The sequence below is a fragment of the Centruroides sculpturatus genome, unplaced genomic scaffold (assembly GCF_000671375.1).
Source record: "Centruroides sculpturatus isolate CEXI.00-Female unplaced genomic scaffold, Cexi_2.0 scaffold1401, whole genome shotgun sequence".
Classification (NCBI taxonomy): Eukaryota; Metazoa; Arthropoda; class Arachnida; order Scorpiones; family Buthidae; genus Centruroides; species Centruroides sculpturatus.
Window position 1 is genome coordinate 167,692 of NW_019386041.1, and position 21,384 is coordinate 189,075.

Genomic DNA, 21,384 nt, shown 5'->3' on the forward strand with positions numbered 1-21,384 from the left:
AATGTATTCAAACAAAATATGAATATTTGTTGCCATAGCAAAATAATGCTAAAATTTTCTTTTTTACAATTAAATAGTCAATTTTACTTTAATTAAATAAAATCTGTTTTTAAATGTTCAGGATAAAAGATTTGAATGATCAGTGGAAAATAATTATTGAAATGCAAACGAAAAAATTAAATATAAATAAAATCAATTAAATATTATGGAATCTCTAGATTATAAGGATTAGATACATTTAGGTTTCCATCACGTCTTTTAAAATAAAAATTCTGACAATAAAATTAATGTAAATTTTATTTAAGTTGAATTAAGTATAAATTACTATTAAACTAAATTTTTTGCAATGTTTTATTCATAAATATTGAGAGTATAAGTCAATACCATCATAATTTTATTTTTAAATACAATATGGTCATATTAAAACAATTACATGCTTAATTATTTTATCACCAGATAGAAAAATGAAAAAATTACATTTGCTTTATATCTGGATTGCCAATATCGTTTATAAATTTCCATGTATAGTTCGTTCATGGACACGAAGAGTATCTACTCGTTTAGACCACTTGTTACAAACTTCAAACATATAAACTCTTTGAACTGCATCATGAACCATCAGTTGATGCCTAGGCTACATTTTGCTTTCCTCTGCTTATCTGCAGGAAATCTGAACAATCGAACGTCGGTAGACTTACTTTTACAATTAGGTGCAACACAATAACCCATTGCTTAAAGTTTTTGAGTACGTATATAAGTAATAATAGCGACTCATGCAAGAACCACGTATGGTGAGCTCTATCGATGAGTCCCAAAATGGCCGCTGCCGCATAGAATCATGGCAGCGTGTCCTGACCTTCTTATACAGACCTTGGGTACAGTAGACCCCCCATAACACGGTAAATATGTTCCGTGTTATATGAATTCTGTGTTGTACGAATCACTTAAATACATGAGCCAATCACAGCCTGTCACGTGTGCAGTTTAGCGGCTATGGCTGTTTGAAAGATTTTCTTCCATAAAATTAATTGATTCTAGACTAATTTGACTCATCATTTCCAAAACACATATAATTTTTCGGAAATAATCCATATAAACTATGCTATAAACAAAAATTGTAGGATTACTTACCGAGTGCGCACCGTTCGAAGACACCATTGCTTAAGCTTGTTTTCGTCGCAGAGCAGCTCATCGAATGGCAGGTGCATGTTTCCTGATAAGTTATTTTTCTACAAAAAATTTGCTGAACTTTGGAGACATCGTTAATATAAATATAATTTTTATGGCCGTTAAATAATAAATGGTTTTTAGTAGGTCCACTGCTTGTTTAAACTCAACGGTTTGTGTAATGTCCACTATTGGTCCAGATTTGACCAATCCTGTTGCGACATGAGTTGGCCATGACAATCTGTCTCATTGTTTTATCGTGTTATGCGAGCCTGTTTTAGTGTGTTATACGAACACTATTGCAATTTTTCCGCCATGTTATATGAATCTGTGTTATATGAACCCGTGTTATAGAGAGGTTTACTGTATATGTGACAGATAGACTGATATATGTATATATTATCAGTTGCTAATTGTCTGTTACACATGAATTTTGGGAAAAACAATCACAATCATGATTAAAATATAGGATGAAGTAACCTGTGAACAAAGTGTTTTTTACAGTACAGTATGTACACACATACCAAATCCAGTAATCCGACAACTGCTGTAATTCAACACCTGCCAGTTTGATGTACGTTGGATTACAGACTACTGTGTATAAAAAAGTTTTAAAGAAATGTTTTGCATTCACATAAATGCACTAAAAAATAAACTTTCTTTAGCTTTTACAGTATTCTTGATATTATGCAACCAAAAATAAAATTATGCAGCATTCATTGGAAGTTCATAAAAATTGATAGAATGCATTACTAAGAATATTTCTAAGCATGAATGCTATATCCTTTTATTTTTTATCACATAATACCAAGAATACTGTGAGAGCTGAAGAAAATTTATTTTTTACTTTTTAGTGCATTTATGTGAATAAAAGCATTTTTTTAAAAATATTTTATTTATTTTACCTTCTTGAAACCGTGTCGGTGATTATTTTTGTTGTTTTGAACACCGTATAGTGTAAATACATGAACACTAGGCAATCTTCATTTTAAATTTATTCAATTCAACTAAAAATTGAATAAATTTAAAATGAAGATTGCCTAGTGTTCATGTATTTACACTATATGGTGCAAAAATGACAAAAATATTTTATTTCCTACCTTTTAGCTTAATATATGTAACTGAATTATTGAAATTCTTCTTGTCTTAGCATTTAATTGGGAAATGTGTGAAACATTGAGTTACAAAATTTTATGTAGACAGTACAACTAAAAAGAGGAAAAATTTGCTCTAAGTGTAACACCATCTGTTATCAGTGTTTTACAAATTTTAATTTTTTGCAAAATAAAAAAGATGTAGGAATGTATACGTGGTCTGTTCAAAAAGTATCATACCTTTTTTTTTCTGCATAAACCAATGATGCGCGAGAGGCCTCCTTTGGTGGAGTTGTGGAGGGGACAGTCATGCACAGCCCTGAATTTTTTTCCGCCTGCAGGAAGCATCAGTCGTTGGCAATCGGCCTATGAGTGAGGTCATGTAGTGCACTCTCGTCGGATTCCACTAAGCTGGAAAATGACTGAACAACGTGAGCAGCAATATTACATCAAATTTTGCCAAAAACCTTGGCGATACCCGAGTGTAAACCATTCACAAGATTCAGCAGGCTTTCGGGGACGATCCTCGAGGCCAAAAAAAGCGCGGCAGGTCCGCAGCAATATCAAAGGTCATGTTGACAGTTTTTTCGACTCTTGTGGAGTGGTGTGTCGTGAGTACGCACCACGAGGCCAAACCATCGCAAAGGAGTACTACCAGGAGGTCCTTCGTCGTCTTTCCGATACAGTGCGACGCAAACGACCGGATCTGTGGTCGATCAAAACTTGGCAGCTCCATCGTGATAACGCATCTGCCCATTCTGCGCATCTGATTCGGGCTTTCGTTGCCAAACACGTATTGTGTTTGGCAACGAAACGGTCCTGTGGTTTGTCATGCTCCGTACTCTCCCCACATGGCTCCATGTGACCTTTGGCTATTTCCCAAACTGAAAATGACGCTAAAAGGAACCCGAATTTAGTCAAGAGAAGACATCGTGCGGAATCCGACGGACCAGCTGATGGCCATTCCAAAAGATGCGTTCCAGCAGTGTTTCTAGCAATGGCAGGAACGCTGGGAGAAGTGTATACATTACCAAGGAGACTACTTTGAAGGGGATTAGGGTTTTGTACCTCAAAGTCAATAAATTTATTTTTGCCGACGAAAGGTCCGATACTTTTTGAACACCATGTACTTATGCATAATTCAGGAATAAACACCTGGACTGCTAAGAATTCTGTTACTATATTATATATACTAATTCTGCTGAATATTGGTTCAGTTGTTACTTATGCAAAGTTTCAACTAGATCAGTAATTGAGGTGAGTGAAACTTGAGTTACTTTATTTGGACAGACAGAGTAAGTTGTTAAAAAGTTTTTAAAAAGAAAACAGATAGACAAATATGCTTACTCTTATGGATGACCATGCAAAGTCTCACTCCTAACTGAATTTCCGAGACCGAAGGTCCCCTTGTTAGATACAGCTGACAAGTAGATTGGTTGTGATGTTCTGAAAGTTGTTTTGAAATATCTGTATCCTTCCATGGGATTCTTATGAAAAGTGTGGCCAGAAATTCTTCCACTGGTAATAACCTTCTGGGGTGCATTATCAGATTCTGCCAAACATATTATCATCATATTTGTGGAAATAATAGAGAGGTTGAGGCGCACGTTTTAAACGTGTAAACGTGTACGTGTGACGTTCGGCGCCGCTTTCTCGTAAGCCTAAAAGTTTGACGATGGTGTTTGGAATGTCGAGCGTGATTCCACCGACTATCCAAACACCATTGTCAAACTTTTAGGCTTACGGGAAAGCGGCGCCGAACGTCACACGTACACGTTTACACGTTTAAAACGTGCGCCTCAACCTCTCTAGTGTGGATTGGATTGGGTTCTGTGCATCAGAATAAATTTTGACAAAGTTCATTCATAAGTGAAGCTTTTGTATAAGATTAAATTAATATGCCTCAATGTCCTTGATTTATTATAATATAAATTTTTTCCGTCTACTAGTACGTATTTGCTATTATCAGGACTTATTAGACTGGCTTTACAGATACTGCAACAAAGTTTTACAGATCAGAAAATTGTTTAATTTAATATATGCATCATGTCTTTGTAAGTTCCTACTAATACTCACCGGTATGCTCAATGTCGGTAACTTTATGTCTTCTATTTTACATTTTTTCAAATAACATATTTCTGTTTTTAATTTTTCTATTTCTTTCTTCATGTTTCCTGTTCTTTGCATTCTCCGATTCACCAGAATTTTGGCTAATATATTATTAAAAATATTGTTAAATTAATATGCCTCAATGTCCTTGGTTTGCAATGAATGCAAAGAACAGGAAACATGGAGAAAGAAATAGAAAAATTAAAATCTGAAATATGGTATTTGAAAAAATGTAAAATAGAAGACATAAAGTTACCAACATTGAGCATACTGGTGAATATTAGTAGGAACTTACAAAGACATGATGCAGGTATATTAAATAAAACAAATTTCTGATATGTGAAACTTTTGCCGTATCTGTAAAGCTAGTCTAATAAGTCCTGATAATAGAAAATACGTACTAGTAGACAGAAAAAATTTATTTTATACTCTTGTATAAGAATTCTCATGGTGTGTAAAAGGTGGAGGAAGTGACAGATATTTCCAGTAAGACTAATATCAACATCATCTGTAACCACAATGGCAGAACAGAAGAGAAACTTGGATGACCACCTATCCAGAAAGTTGGAATATGAGATGTTTGTTGTGAAAAGTGAAAGTGATCAGATAAAATTGGCTTGTATTAAGTTATTGTCTTCAGGAATCCTTATCTCTAAATGTATACTGCCTTTTACTGGATTTTACAACTGAAAGATTGTAACTACTGAAAAATATTGAAGGAACTGTGACCCCAGGCATGAACAGGAATGCCTAGCATTATCATTAGAATATCAATTTTAATATAATAGTCTTAGACAAAAATAATTTTTTCTGGTGGCCAAGATAACTTGTACTTACCTGGTCAGATATTATTGTACTATGCTTAATCATCAATGTGTGAAGCATCAGCAGAACGAAAGAAGCGTTATGATTTTAGAGATATCACTTCAGTGGAAAACCTCAAAGTTAATTAATGCTGTTAATCAAAAGCATAGCAACAGAGATTATATGCTTAAAGGCGATGGGTTAATCCTCAAAGGAGTAACCATGCATGCCTGATTTTGAGTCATTCCTGGAAGTGTGTGGGGGAAAATTTAACAGCTTCGGCGAACTGTACCGACCACCTGAGTAGAATCGCCCATATTCGTTAGGTTAATCCTCAAAGGAGTAATCATGCATGCCTGACCTTTATAATTCTTGGTAGTTTATGGGGGACAATTTAACAGCTTCGGCGACCTGTACCGACCACCTGAGTAGAATTGAAAAACCATTTGATTTTCCTGGCGCAGTGTCAGACTGCGCAGGCCGACCTAAACGTGTGTGAGAACAATGTCTCGTGAATGTTTGGAAGAATTATTTTCTATAACCTTATTAACTTTTATTATTTATAACCTAATAAATTAATTTTTCAGGTTATAAATTATTTTCGGATCAAAAATTTCTTGAGTAAATTAAAATTATAAATAATTTTAATATTTAGAAAACTTCTCAATTCATTTCTTCCGTTTTCATAAAACATCTCGATACTCTTTATCATTTTCTTCTACATTTTAAAAAATTTATTGTTTTAATATCCAAGTAAATTAAAACATGACAACTTAAAATAAGACAAAGTTTAATAAATTCTTTTTAATTATTAAATTATAAAATTAATTTGCGATAATAATGTTTACAATTTGTACTAATATCGGATGTGGTTGAGAATTATTAATATATATTCGTCTATAAAATTTAATCCATGAATTTTTTTGGTAGTAAAATCGACTTGCCATTGTCTTTCGCTGATAATTGATGCTTTTTAACATAATCTATAGCCCAAGATTTCTCTTGAAAAATTAATTTTGTGATCTGAAATAATTCCATTAAAAAATTATTCGTATGAAAAATTAATTTTGTGATCAGTGCTACCCAAACCACTACTACTACTATTTACACCATAGACTTCTATGCATACTTTTTTCCCGCGAGTTTTAATAGAATTTGTTGCCAATAAACATCAGTGGCGTAATAATAAACACAATAACGTAGCGAACATAACTGCACCCGGGCCGCGACACTATATTGGCGCCCCCTCCCCCTCCATAAACAAATTTTGTTTTTCTTGGAAACCATTTGGCTCCCCTCTGCCAGTGGCGCCTGGGGCAAGCTGCCCCACCCTCTGCTGAGAGGTTTTCTTTGTTTGTGAGCGATAGGAAATTCTGAAGTTCCTCAAGGCCAGGCAGCCTCAAAGGATTAACCCATCGTGTATAGCCGCCTTAACATTTAGCACATCAGACCGTACTCTCCATCACAACAAACTCACTTTCCACTAATCCACTTTATGGACTTCTTTTTAAAATTACTCTAACCTTTCAGACTTTTTGCCCATCATCAACAGTTGGTTTTGATTTGAATAGTTCTGACCTCTTCTAGGAACATTGTTGTTATTTTTTGGAATGTGTTTTAAAAATCTTTTGCAACAGCTTAGTTTTGGAATATTAGTTCTGTCCTCACATCTTTTTTCAAACTTATGGTCTATTGAAATCTTCAGTTCAAAGATTATTCCAAGTATGTATTCTCTTCTATAATTGTTTAAAATTTCTCAATTTAAATGTGATCTGTAAATACAGTAGAGCGTTGTTTATCCGAAAGTCAGTTATCCGAAACATCGGTTAACCGAAAGAATTCCAGTCGGCAAATTTAAATTTTCGCTAGTGCTGTGGCACTGCAATCTTTGGCTATATCTTGGGCTACTCCAATATTTTTTTGTTGGTGTGTGTGTTTTAGCTGGCAGCACTGGTACCTTTGTATGCTGTTTTTCTGAGGACTGTGTGTGGTGCTGAATCGAACGTTTAAACAGGAAAGAGGTAGAAGTCTTTACACATTAAAGGTATATGAAGACTTCCATCTTTCAGACTTTCACCCAGCTTGAAACTTTTTATACACCCAGCATATAGCCCCGATTTAGCTTTGAGTGACTTCCACCTCTTTCCTGAAGTAAAAACGTGGCTAGGAGGGCAGAAGTTCGAGACTAATGACAATCTTCAAAATGTTAAGGCCTATCTCAAGTCACTGGCAGTAACATTCTATGAAGAGAGAGGAGATTGCAAAGCTTGTCCACAGATATGACAACGGTGATTACGTCACGGTGATTACGTCGTAAAGTAACCATGTTTGTACCTAACTTTTGGTAATAAATTCATTGTGTTATTTACATTTGTCTTTGTTTTATGGACCATCAGAGGTTGGAAAAAAACTGCCTATGTACTTTAAAAATTGAATTTTTCTGTAGTCTTCTCTATTTTCTTTCAAATGTGTTTCTTCCCATATTTCAGTTATTGGGACTATTTTATCTTCTTTTTCTTTTTTCTTTCTAATTTCTTGCCCTTGTTTTATTTTTATATTATTTTTACATAAATTCAATGTCATTCTTTGGAATTTTTCATTGTAAAACTGACATAATGATATCAAATTGACATGAAAATGCACACTGTTCTAAGAACAGACCAATATTTGATAGTGAAGTACTTTAAGAATACATACAGGTATCCCTCATACAACACTATTTCTACAACATGATTTGAACATTAGGGAATCCTCCGTACGACATGCATTCTGGTTTCACTCTAACATGGTTTTGGAAATTCTCCATATGAAATTTCACAATTTTAAGTGTAAACTTTGTTATTCAACATTTCTTTTATTCAAGTAAGCATGCATGTTGTCTCAAATTTGCCTGTGGATTCTAGAATATTGAAATTTTTTCAAATTATTTTGTGCTTTTTGTTAGGTTTACTTTAATGAAAACTGATAGCTCAATCTTTTTTTCCTTTGTCTTAACTTTCCTATCAACCAGGAGTTGTCGTCGTTACTTTCAGACTGTCACTGTTTTCTTTTCGTAGATTAATCTTTGTATTTAGTAAAGTTTATTTAAACATTTTACTTTTCTGGCTGTTATAACAGAGGGAAAGTATGGCAAACTGGCAAAAAATGACTCCCCAGATTTTTGGACTTAGGACTTCTTGAAACATCAAGAAATGCAAAAAAATTTGTGTGTGGGTGGCATGATTTGTTCACCCTGTTTGAATCTTAATTAATAACTCCTGTGCTTTTAGTTGAAAATTTCTGAAATTTTACAGGGAGGTTTGTTTATTAGGAATATTGATTGGTGCTGTTAAATTTTGGTGGTTAAAGGTCAAGAGCTGAGAAGATAATGGGGATTGTGTGTATTTCCAGTAGGATTGGACTTATTGATGATTTTACTCATTATTGGTATTTACAATCTATATATATAAAATTACATGTCCTGACTGACTGACTGATTCATCATCACCCAGAGCAAACTGCTGAACCTAATGAGGTGAAATTTGGTACACGGGGTGCAGGTAACCCCCGTATAACATGGCACTTCTGTAGCACAGATTCACTCTAATACAGTTCGAGAATTGAGTAAAACCTTTGTACAACATGAAATGTAATAAATTTTTACATACTTAAGTACTAATAGTTCACAGAAAATATTACTTTTGTGAACTATTAGTACTTAAATATGTAAATTTTCTTTTTCCGTCTTCTGTCAATACATGTGGTCCTTGGCAAAACTTGTTTCAGTGTTGCCAGATCTCAACACTTCTGATTTTGGTGTTGCCAGACATTTTTTCTTATTCCATACTTGCTTTATTTTTCATAAGTGCTTAGCACCATATAAGGAAATTTATAAAGATCTTTTAACTAAAAGCAAGCAATCTAAAATAGCATATTTTTTGCAGAAGCTAGAGCATGGATCTGAAGATAATGCAGAAATATGCTCAGAGGATAAGAATATCTTGCCAAAAACAAAATGCCCTCTGTTAATAGTGCTTAGTGATGACAAAGAAAGCATTGTTTAATTTATATTAATATGTATCACTTAATAAAATTTTAATAAAGATATTTATCTTAATTATGAAAATATAATAGCATGTTTTTAATTTTTAGAACCTAACCCCCCTTTTTGTACTAGTTCTTTGTTTCGTATAACACGGATTCGCATAACACAGCAATTTTTTGGAACATAACTCCCGTGTTATATGGGGGTTACCTGTACATCATAAAAACGCACACTAAGAAGGGATTTTTTGAAATTACCTCCTGCAGGGGAGAGGGAAAAGATTAAGGCTTAACCTGAGGAACGGCTTCTACTGTACTATTTTAGATGCAATTTCTTGATTTTGATAGTAATAATTTAATTTCCAAACATACAATATTTACCAAATCATCCAAATCATTTGACTGAGCAATGCTGAGCTCATTTGCTAGTATTTTATAAAACTCATGCCTACCTTCAAAATTAAGTTTTTCTCATTTTATAATAGTTAAAAATATAAAAAGTTTTTAAATAAAATATGATAAAAGATGGTGTCACCAAAATTTTAAATGTTGCTAGAAAAGTTTAGCAACTCGTTGCTGGTTTATTTAGGTAAGTGTTGTTAATCTGTTTTTTAATGATAGGTATTACCAGGGCCGGATTAACCCACTTTGGGGCCCTAGACATTTTCTTCTGGGTCCCCTCCCGGCTCTTTCAATTAATAAATCTTGTTACTATTATTTCTATTAAATTGCATATGGACACTGCAGCTGCTTTATAAAAAATAAAAGCAAAATTATTTAACAATATTTCACAGGATTTAAGAATACATATAGTTAATATTATTCTTGTCACTATAAAGAATATTCTAAATTAGTGGGAGTTTTACTTTCAATAAGAAGAAACATAAGAATACGAGGGTTGTTCAAAAAGTTCCCAAACTTTATTTATTACAAAAAAAAAAAATACTTCATATACAATTTATTTGTCAGGTTCCCCTTCAAAGTAGTCTCCTCTGCAGCATATACACTTTCACTTTTTGAAACAGTCCTGGAACACTTTTTCCGGAACGCTCATAAGCTCCTCCGTCGTTTTTTTTTCTATCTCTGGAATGGTGGCAAATGTTTTTCCTTTCAGTGCATTTTTTAGTTTGTTGGAGAACAGGAAAAAGTCACATGAGACCAGGTCAGGTGAGTAGGGTGGGTGGGGAAGCACAGCGGTCTTGTTTTTGGCCAAAAACTCGTGTTCTGAGGGACAAATGAGCCGGCGCGTTGTCTTGGTGAAAGAACCACTTGCCACTCCTCCAAAGTTTGGGCCGTTTTCGCCTGATTTTGTCTCTTAGGCGATTCATAACACCAGGTAGTACTCCGTGTTGATTGTCTGGCCTGTAGGTAGGTATTCATGATGCACAACCCCCTTTGCACCGAGAAAAAAAACAGTCAACATCACCTTAACATTTGAGCGAACTTGTCGAGCTTTTTGGGGCGGGGGCTGTTTCACCCACCCGTGAGAAGTTTCCATAAAGGATTTTCCGAGTTTCACACAGAATTTCACAGAACAACGCTGTTCTTTCAAAGAGCTGATTTCCGCGGATCCGATTTTTCGCCGAATCCCACAAACACGACTTCACATAAACAGCTGTAACTAATCACGAAAACAAGATATCAACAAACGGGTTGAAGGAGGTTACTTGGGAGGTTTCTGTGGACACAACGCTTCCAAGTGAATTAAAAAATAACCAACTGGAGGCATGCTATTCAAAAAGTTTGGGAACTTTTTGAACAACCCGCATACATTTTCTTTAGATTTTAGAATTCACAATAACCATATAAAAAGCAATATATTTTTGTTTATTATATACTATTATCCAACAGAAAGGTAAACTATCTTATTTACAAATCTTTTCAAAATAGACAGTTTGACCAGGCCCTAGACATTTGTCTCATTTGTCTACGCAATGATCCAGCCATGGGTATTACTTACCTATGAATGATTACTTAGTTTGTAAAAATGACAAACAAAATATGGCTGTATCTCAGTACTTGAACAATTTGGTATTTGAACACAAATTCTGGAGAAAAGTTGCTTGATTCTTGACCAAACAAATGCAACTTGCTAGTAGAAATTTTGATTAATAACATATTTTTATTTCTTCATCCATAAAAACTGTTTATGCTAAAAATAAAAAAATTGAAAACGTTCCTGATATTTCTGATCAAGATTGACAAAAAAGCTGAGACCACAACTATACTTTGTAAAAAGAAAATGCCCTTGTTCAACTAAAATGAATATTAATGTGTAATACAGTACTTTTAATTGTGATTGTTATTTAATTATTGATTGGAAATAAATTATCATTTGTTTTGATAAACATATTTCTCTTAGTAATGAAAAAGAATAGTAAACTTTTTGCTAACTTCTAGAACATAACTGTTTTGTATTAGTCCTTTGTTTTGTGTAACATGGCACTTTTTCAGAACATAACTATGATGTTATATGAGGGATATCTGCATGTAAAATTATTGAAATTCTTTCAGGAATTCTGATTATACCTGTATACATACATGTTATAATTATACCAGTATATAATTAACTGTTAATTTAATTGAAATGAGTATTTTACTATAAAAGTATAATAGGTTCATGTAATACTTTTAACTTATTCTATAGATTCATATTCAATTTATTCTAGACTACCCTACAAAAGAAATGTAAAAGCATTAGTCTGTACATTAAATCTATGTTTATCACAATCTAAATTACAAACTCAAAAGAAAAGCTATCATAGATTGGGATTAGTTTTGATTATTTTCTGTTAGGATCTTACGGTGTAAAGATCTTTAATTGTGAAATTCCCATTTAATCTTTCACAAAGAACTACAAGTTGGTTGGTTATAACGGTCCAGACTGGACTGGTCATGTCCTGCTCATTCAACTGATCCAAACGAAAGATATCCCCGAATCTCATGTCCACATGTAAGTGTAACCACATCAGTCATTATGTTTTCACATGTGCAAAAACAACTGACCCAGCACCTCCTCTTTTAAGAAGGGAAAAAAACTGAATGCATTGGAAGTTTATGCAGTGTAATAGTTCTTTCAAGAAGGGTTGGTTTGAAGCTGTCTGGTTAGGATCCCAGTGAGGATTGATCAATGCAGAGGCTGTGGTGCTAAATTCTCAGGCAGCATTTCTTTGACAGCAAATGGTTTCACAAATGGCAGGGACTCATTGTCCTGCTGGGCTGGTCTCTCAACTTGATGCTCTAATTCTGGAATCGGAGTGGGACATATTGGAATGGAGAAGGTTTCTGTGATGACAGTAATGGGTCACTCTTTGGCTGCAGTCAAGAAGATTGTCTCCATATGAGTTGGCTGATGTAAAATTGTTGAGCCGATCCATTAGTCATTTCCACTTTGTATATAGTATTTCAGGTTTTGTGCTTAATTGTTCCTGGCTGTCAATTTTGAGAGCATCAATGTCATGTGAAGACAAACTCTTTAGTTCGAAATTTTGCTCCCACGTTCCATGCTTGTGGTTGAATTGCCATTTTGATGTCGTGTTCTGTTGGATATTTTTGCAGCAACAATAGGTTGAGAGATGTTTGAATCCTTTGTCCAAAGAAGAGTTTGGCTGGAAATTTGTTATCTGGTAGAGTAAAATTTGGATTTAGTTAATAAGTCTCCAGAAATATGTCCAAAGCATGTTTTATATTTTCCTTCCCTTTTAACTTGAGTGCTTGCTTCAGCATGTCAACGAATCATTTTGCTTGCCCATTGGATTGAGGATGGTAAGGCAATGAAAAGATGGGCTTGATTTTGTGTTGGCCACAGAATCTTTTGAATTTGTATGAGCTGAACTGCATTCCATTATCACTGACAAGAACTTCTTGCAGTCCGTGACAAATAAGGAGTTTCTGCAGCATGCTGATCATTGCAAAAGACATAGTTTTGTCCATGCTGATGATTTCTTGATACTCGGAATAGGTATCCACCATGATGAGAAAACTATGGTCCTAGAAAGGTCCTGTGTAGTTGATGTGGGCAGCTATGTGGTAGCAAGTTTTGGCCAAGAGAATAGTTTGAAAGTTACTGGTTGTTTGACTGCTACAATACATGGAGAGCATTGTCATATGGTTGACTTGATGTCAAGGTCTAAATTTGGCCAATAAACATAGTTGTGAGGTAGAGATTTCATGCACCGGATGCCGGGGTGTCCATGATGTAGAAGTTTAAACACCCTATGTTGTAGTACCAGGGGGATCATAATGCATTAGTTGTAGAGGAGACATCTCTCTTTGATGCTGAGTTCATCACATCCAGTGGTGATATTCAGTGGGTTTGCACAGGTTCGGCCGAACCTGTTGTTAACATTTTCAAAGTTTTCCGAACCCGTTGTTAAACACACGTAACATTTCTCAGCGGTTTTGTTTCTTTTAAAAAATATATTAAAATATACATATTATACTCTGTAACACTACTAAACTAGAGCCTTATACTCCGTTCGCCTTGGTGCAACCTCCATCGACCGTTTCAATCTCGACTGAAACGAGGTTTAATCAGGATCGACTCAAGAGAGTTCTTGAAACTAGGTCCAGTCATATGAGAGATCTCACAATCCCACGCGCGCGAGAAAATACAAGATGGCTGCGGAACACGTGTCCGGCTATCGACAGCGAAATAAAAAAGATATTGTATTTCGAGAAACAATGACATCTGTCTCTTATTATAATAATACCTAATGATAAAATAAACGATTTAAAAAGTTTTTTCTTGAGAAAAAGTCATAGGGAAAGCAATTAACTCCTTGGGACTCTAGCAATTTTTGATATTAATGTAATTAAACATAAAAAATACTTAAAACTGAAAAAACGAAAGAAATGCGTTAATTTTGAAGAAAAAGCTTCAGATTTTATTTTCCTTTGTCTCGTCTTTCTGTGAAATCTTACGCTGATGAGTCATTGTTTAAACAGCTGGATGACCTTGAACACAGCTGGAGTCCGATTTTCCGGGACATTCTCATAGAAGTCTCGGGAGGCAATAGGTTTATAGTAGGCGTGCGCTACAACTTTAGAATGAATGAAATTTGATATCAAACTCCAATTAAAAAGCAATTAAGTGTGAATCGTGCGTCATTAAAGGTAAATTAAAATCGCGATAAAATTTTTTCGCGCGGGAAAAAATTTTGAGACTTAAAAAACATTCCAAAAAGCCAAAAAAAAACAAAACTTTTAGGGGGACCAAACGCCTGAGTTTTATGTAACGCTATGTAACTTGCTCGAGTTATCTCGGGCTTGGGGTTAGGTTAAGGAAAAAGTTTCTGTTAGCGAACCCTTTGTTAAATATTTCGAATATCACCACTGATCACATCGATAGTAGAATTGCTGAATTTGAGCCCAGTTGGAGGATTCTCAAAGCAAGTCAACATTCGGCACTTTGAAGAGATATACTGCCTGATCATTTGAAGGAGTTGATCCTTTTTTTGTTTGCTTGCACAGTTTGTCAAAGGTTACTGGAAGTTGGGATGACATGGCTGTAAGGTCCATATTGGCTTAGATGGTTGCCACCACTGTTTCTTCATCCTTTAATGATTCAGTGGAGATGAAGCGTGACAAGGCATCTGTTAGTCTGAATTTGGTAGTTTTTTGATATTTGATCTTGAAGTTGTATCTAAGAAGAATCGTTGCCCAACACTGCAAATGGTTGGTAGTGTGTATCAGAATACGTTTCTTGTTGCTGAAGATGGCAAGGAGAGGTTTGTGGTCTGTGAGAAGAGTGAAGGGTTGTCCGTAAATCATCTTGTGGAACTTGGAATAGCAAGGATGAGTGCAAGACCCTCTTTTTCAATTTGACTATAGTTTGGCTTGGCTTTAGTGAGTGCTTGAGAAGAGTGAGCAATGGTCTTGATTGATTTGTCAGGTAGGCAGTGTTGGATGACTGTACCAAGCCCAGGCTTGACTCATCGGATGCAACAATGATGTGGGGCATCGGATCATAGGGAGTGAGAAGTAAATCTGACTTGAGAATGTCCTTGATGTGCTGGAAGGCTTGTTGGCATTTGTTCAACCACTGTCATTTTCAGTCTTTCTGGAGTATTTTATCTAGTGGATGGCAAATTTGACGCATGTTATGGGTGAAGGTTTGGTAGTATTGGGTTGTTCGGAAAGTAATTTTGTTTATTACCACCAGAGAAATAAGTTGTATTTTTATAGCAAGTACTTTTGACATTTTATAGCATGTCGAAAGTGCTTGCAAATACAGTTGTCCCTTGATAATCTGACAGGTATGGGACCAAAGGTGTGTCAGATTACCAAAAGTGTCCGGATTACCGAAAATAATTACATATTTCGCATTGTTTTGCTAGCAATAACTTACAATATTCTCTACTCCAACTGTTCGAACAGAACTGCTCACATAAAACACACGAAATGTGTGTCATTGTGTAAAAATAGGATGGGGAGATTCACATTGCAACATGCTTCTGTGCAAGCAGACACATAACGGGGACGGGTACCTTGATGGGAGGTGCGTCGGACTACTGAGCATGTCGGATTAAAAAACATCGGACTATAGAGGGACAACTGTATAACAATATTTATACATAATTAACGCCTGTGTGATAGTTTGTTCTTCTCTTGTTTAGTTGTATTTTTACATGCCAACTTTATTTTAAACTATATTGTCATTATATATTTTGACAGCTGACATTTCAAGGCTTATTTGTAAAAATTTTGTTTCATTCTGTCTAGTTGTTTTTTTTTTTTTGTTTTTGGTGTCCCATCAAATATGGAAAATCAAAAGCAGCATTTTTGGCATATTTTACTTTTTTATTACCAAAAAGATAAAAATGCTGTTCAAGCAAGAAAAAATTGTGTGATGTGTATGGAGATGATGTGTTGACAGAATGACAGTGCCAAAACTGGTTTGCAAAATTTCATTCTGACAATTTTGATATTGAAGATGCACTATGTTCTGGAAGGCCAGTTGAAGCTGATGAAGACAAAATAAAGGTATTGATTGAAGCAAACTGTCAAATAGTAACATGAGAAATTGCTAAGAGATTAAATTTGTTGAATTCAACCATTTATGATCACTTGGTATCGTTTCAAACTTGATATATAGGTTCCACATGTTCTTAATTAAAAAAAAGATTTACTCTGTCACATTGACATCTGTGATTTGCTTCTCAAACATCAAGAAAATGATCTATTTTTGAAGCAAATCATAACTGGCAATGAAAAATGGATTGTTTATAACAATGTAAAATGGAAGAGATCATGGAGTAGGAAAGATGAGCCGGCTCAAAGCACTTTGAAAGCCGATATTCATAAAAAAAAAAAAAGTGATGCTCTCTGTTTGGGATTTTACGGAAACTTTTTTTTTAGCTTCTACCAGACAATTCCACAATTGATTTGAAAGTGTACTGCCATCAACTGGACAAATTGTATGTTGTTATCAAACAGAAAAGGCCAGAATTGATCAACAGTAAAGATACAGTGTTTCACTGTGATAATGCTAGACCTCACACAAGTTTGGTATCTGGTCAGAAGCTGTTACAGCTTTGATGGGATGTGCTACATCACCCACTATATTCGCCAGATCTGGCACCCTTGTATTATTACTTGTTCCGGTCTTTACAAAAATTTTTAAATGATAAAAAATTTAATTCATATGCCTTTGTGTCCTTATTATGTACTGTACAATTTATTATATAAATGTCTACTAGGACTTATTGTACTGGTGTTCAGTTTCTGCAAATTGAGGAAAACTTATTCAGCTTATTCGAAAAAAATAATTTTTATTGTTCACCTGGTATTTCACCTGTACATACTATGCTTGTGTTTTGGACCTTAAGGTCCCTTCTCAGTGGGTTTACATCAATGAGGTGCTAAAACAAGATTTATAAAATTACAACAATATTCTAAAAAATTTTTCCAACAATAATATCTACAATTAAAATGACTTAGTTTTTTTGTGGTTAATTACATTGAGATTTATATAAATCAATAGAAAAATTCTCATCATATTTAAACAATTAAACTTGTATAGAATAAACATGAATTAGAAAATTTACAATATTTCACATAGGTAATTAAAACATTTCTCTAAACTTACATATCCTTCACTTGCCATTGCTTGTGCAATTACCTTAGTGCTAAGATCATTCTTTTTATAAATCCCTTAAGAGATTTATAAAGGGAATGATTTTAGGCAGTGACACTGAAAACTAAAAGTAGGATGGTTGTTTTAAAAAAAAATAAAAATAGAGTAATCACTGTTTTGTTTTTTGCTTTTGGATTAATGAAACATATTTGTAGAGGCTTATTTGATCAAACTCTGCATTTAAAAGAAATCCCACTACTTCTGATCTCTGTCAGAGGCTTCACTTTGCATAAAATACAGTGATATTTTTTGGCAAATATGAGTACAGTAGAGCATTGATTATCCGACCCTTGATCAACCGTCACATCAGTTAACCGACCACGTTCTAGTCGGCAAATTCAAATGTCCGCTAGTGATGTGGTGCTACAATATTTGGCTATGTCTTGGCTACTTTAATAGTATTTTTACTTGTTTTAGCTGGCAACATTGGCTCGACCATGAAAGGGATCCAGCATTTAAACGAGGCTTAATTTTCTAATTTTTAATGATACAAAAGTGACGATTATTATTTTAAAAAAATGTTTGTTAGGCTTAATGTCGATGAAAATTCAACGCGAAGTAGGTTAATAGTGATATACTGTATTACAATCAATTTACAAATGTTTGAAGCAAAGATTATCAAAATACTATCTAAAACTGTAAAATCTTCATTTGAGAAGTTTAAAGACCCATGAAATGATGTACGGTCTGCTTAAAAGAAGTTTTAGAGAATAAGAAGGGTAGAAATTTTTGCCCATTGTCTGCAAAATATAATGCCCACTTAAAGTAAAAATACCTTAATAGTCCTATGTTTGGAATTGGACATTCTGTATACTAAGTACAGGTGTCTACTAAACCTGGATTTCATTGTAATTTTATAGAAGTATTACCATAATTATATTTATATTAATTAAATAATGTGTGTCTTTTAATAACAATAGATGCTAGTGAAATTCAAATGGTTTCAATTTATTTATGACGCTTCCTGGTATCAACAAATTAAAGTTTTCTTGTTTTAAGAAAGTGTTTTTATACAAGCAGAATTTGTTCATTTTAATCTTCATTATTCATTTTTTCATTTATCAGTTAATTTTTTCCAAACATTTTTGGACTTTGTATTATTTATTAAATATCTTATATTCATAAATGGTTTTATTTCTAATTTTATTAGTTTGTTTTTTTTTTATTTTTTTGCTAATTTAAGAATTTTTAATCAGCAATATTGGGAAGTATTTATGAAATTTAAATTAATAACAATCTCTAAATATAATTACATGATCAGAATAAAGATGCTAATTTTAGATTTATATTATATCAAAATGCTTTTCATTTTATATTATTTTAGGTGAAAGGGAAGAAATAGAAATAACTGCAGACCGACTAAGGTCACGTACCCTTACGGTGGAAGTTACGGTCACTACGCCAAGAAACGAAATTCAGAAAAAAGCATTAGAGCAAGTTAATCAGTACATCGACGATTTGCTTGTCAAATTTCGTGTCGATGTGGATAGTGCCAAACGGACATGTCAGGAATATCTAAACGCTTGTTTATCGGAATCACGTGGAAATATAGATCAGAGGTTTCAGGCGGCGATTATCGAATGCACGGCAGACGATCAGAAGAAAACACGGAAGCGATTAGAATCACTACTGATGACTGTGTTTCACGCCGAAGAAAGGATGAGGCGCTAACATCAAACACGCCTTAATGTTGAAATAATTTTATAGTTTATAACTTCTTGAGTATATATATTATTATTCGTGAAAAAATTGTTCAGAAAATCAGTATCATTTATTAGAGAAAAATCCAAAACTATTTAATGAAAATATTCAAAATTTTCCAATTCAAGAATCAAAACATTAAATATTTTAAAAATCAAGTTGAAATGAAATCTAATATCTCTGCTGTACATAATTTTAATAGTTGCTTCGTGATTAATTTATATACAAACAAAAAGCAAAAAGAAAATATATGCAGTGTGTGCTATCTCTTCTGACACCGTTTATAATTTAGAAGTTTAAATGAAAATAAATTATTATCGATCATATTGGTATTTTTCTACAGCACAAAGGTACTTCACATTTGAGATAGGTACACACAATCATTTTCTAGTCTGTTTCAAGAGAGCGAATTCTTGAAAAGTGGCTTAGACGAGTAAAATATTGTGATAAGTCGACAAATAGCAGAACAACTCAATACTTTTTAAAAATTGTTGTTCAATAAATTATTTTAATTTTGTATTTATTTACATTATATGCTACGATGCAGGGATTGCTAACACACGAAAAACAAAGGAACATGTCTGACTCACCCAGTTTCTCGATCGGCAAAATTACAATGACAGAAGTGAAAATTAAAAAACGCTAGTTACATTTGTGTTTACAGAGCTTTTTTTCCTTTTAACTAATATCAGCAAGAAAAAAATATTTTAATATTTGTATATATTACGCATGAGTGAATAATAAATTCAAATCTTTCCAGAAATCAAATATATTAATTGTTTTATAACTTCTGCAAATGTGTTTCTTTTTCCTTCACAACAAAATAATTTTGAATTTGTTTAAAGTTCTGAAGGTTGAAAATGATGATATTAGAAATAATACACAGTATTTAACATTATATTGTTTGTATAAAAAATAAAATTTAATTTTATAATAAATTTAAATTTAAAAACTGTGTGTTTTTTTTAAGCTTCCTGGGAAAAAGTAAACATAAACAAGTTGCATTGATTAGAAACAGTTTGTAAACATTTGGTAATGTTATCTGCATTAACTCCAATAAAATAGTAAGTATTTTTATATTAAATAGAACAAAAACATTAAAATTAATGCTTTTATTTTTGCTAAACTAAATGTATGTATTTTGTGTGTGTGTGTGTAAAACTTATTAAGTTTTAGTTTTGAATGTTTGCGATTCAAAATCAGAAAAAATGAAAGGGCTTGTATTTAATTTATTACTAGTTAGTTTATTTTTGTTTAAAACAATACAAAACAGAATATTGTGTAATATTTCTGATGAAAATTTTTATTTAATATAAACCGGATTGTTTAAATGTTTGGTCATATTTCGGTGTTAAATGATCCTATGACAGTTAGTATTACATTCTTTAACTAAGTATCCTTACAGAAGCAAGTCTTTTCTAAATTAGAAAAAAAAGCTTCATATATAGTTTAGTATTTAATGATTTCATTATGTGAAATAATGTTTGCTATGAATCTTTTTTTTTTAATAAGTGAAGTGAACAAGAAATAAATGTATATAAAAATGTGAAATTATATTAAGCAAGCATATTAAATTTATATATTAATGTATTTATTTATTTACTTTTTATGAATTCTGTTTTGAGAAGTGTTAAGAATTTGTACTTTTAGAAAAGAGAGAATTTGTTTTTAAAAAAAAGGAAATTTTTGTGAATTACAAATGCTAATTAAAATAAGCATTAAATCTAATCTTTAAGAATAAGCTAAAAATTTTAAAAACTTGAATAATTAATGAATATATTATGAACTTTTTTAAATGAAATAACTTTTTTTTTTTTTTACCAATTGGAATACTCCTTAGCATGTGACGATTGTAAGCAATAAATATATTTTAGTTAACTGGATGGTGATGACACCATATATCCTACACAAATGTCTAGAAACAGAGCTTTGTAACAGTACATCACATTACAGAAGGCTACTACATTAAACACTATACATAATTCAGAAATTCTCATGGATACACGCAAAACTATTAATGGTAATTTAATTAATGATTGGTAATTAATGATTAAATATTAATTACTGGTGCCTAGCAGGATCAAGACTATGGCTTGTTCCGTAGTTATGCCTTGATCCTGCTAGGCACCAGTATATTACTGTATACCATATAGACTGCGACAAATCGACTACCGTCGGAGGCCCTAGGCCAGGTTTAGCCAGGCTCTCCGATCCCACTCTGTCGATTAGAATAAAATAACATTAAGTTATGTTAAATAACTCTTATCACTGTACTATGTGATAAGTGAAGCGCGTGGGGGACTATAGTCTCCCTGTTTCAAAATTCAATTTTTCAAAACTCATAGTTTT

At 33.2% G+C, this 21,384-nt stretch overlaps 1 protein-coding gene across 2 annotated transcripts in view; it reads left to right on the plus strand.

Moving 5' to 3' along the window:
- The window catches only part of LOC111613277 (BAG family molecular chaperone regulator 2-like), a 51,721-nt gene extending 32,232 nt beyond the window's left edge, over nucleotides 1-19,489 (plus strand). For both annotated transcript variants that reach the window (XM_023354626.1, XM_023354627.1), the window contains exon 3: nucleotides 18,659-19,489. In XM_023354626.1, coding sequence (XP_023210394.1) covers nucleotides 18,659-19,005 — 347 coding nt within the window. In that variant the 3' untranslated portion in view covers nucleotides 19,006-19,489. The remainder of the gene's footprint in view (nucleotides 1-18,658) is intronic.
- The last annotated feature ends 1,895 nt before the right edge of the window (nucleotides 19,490-21,384 follow it).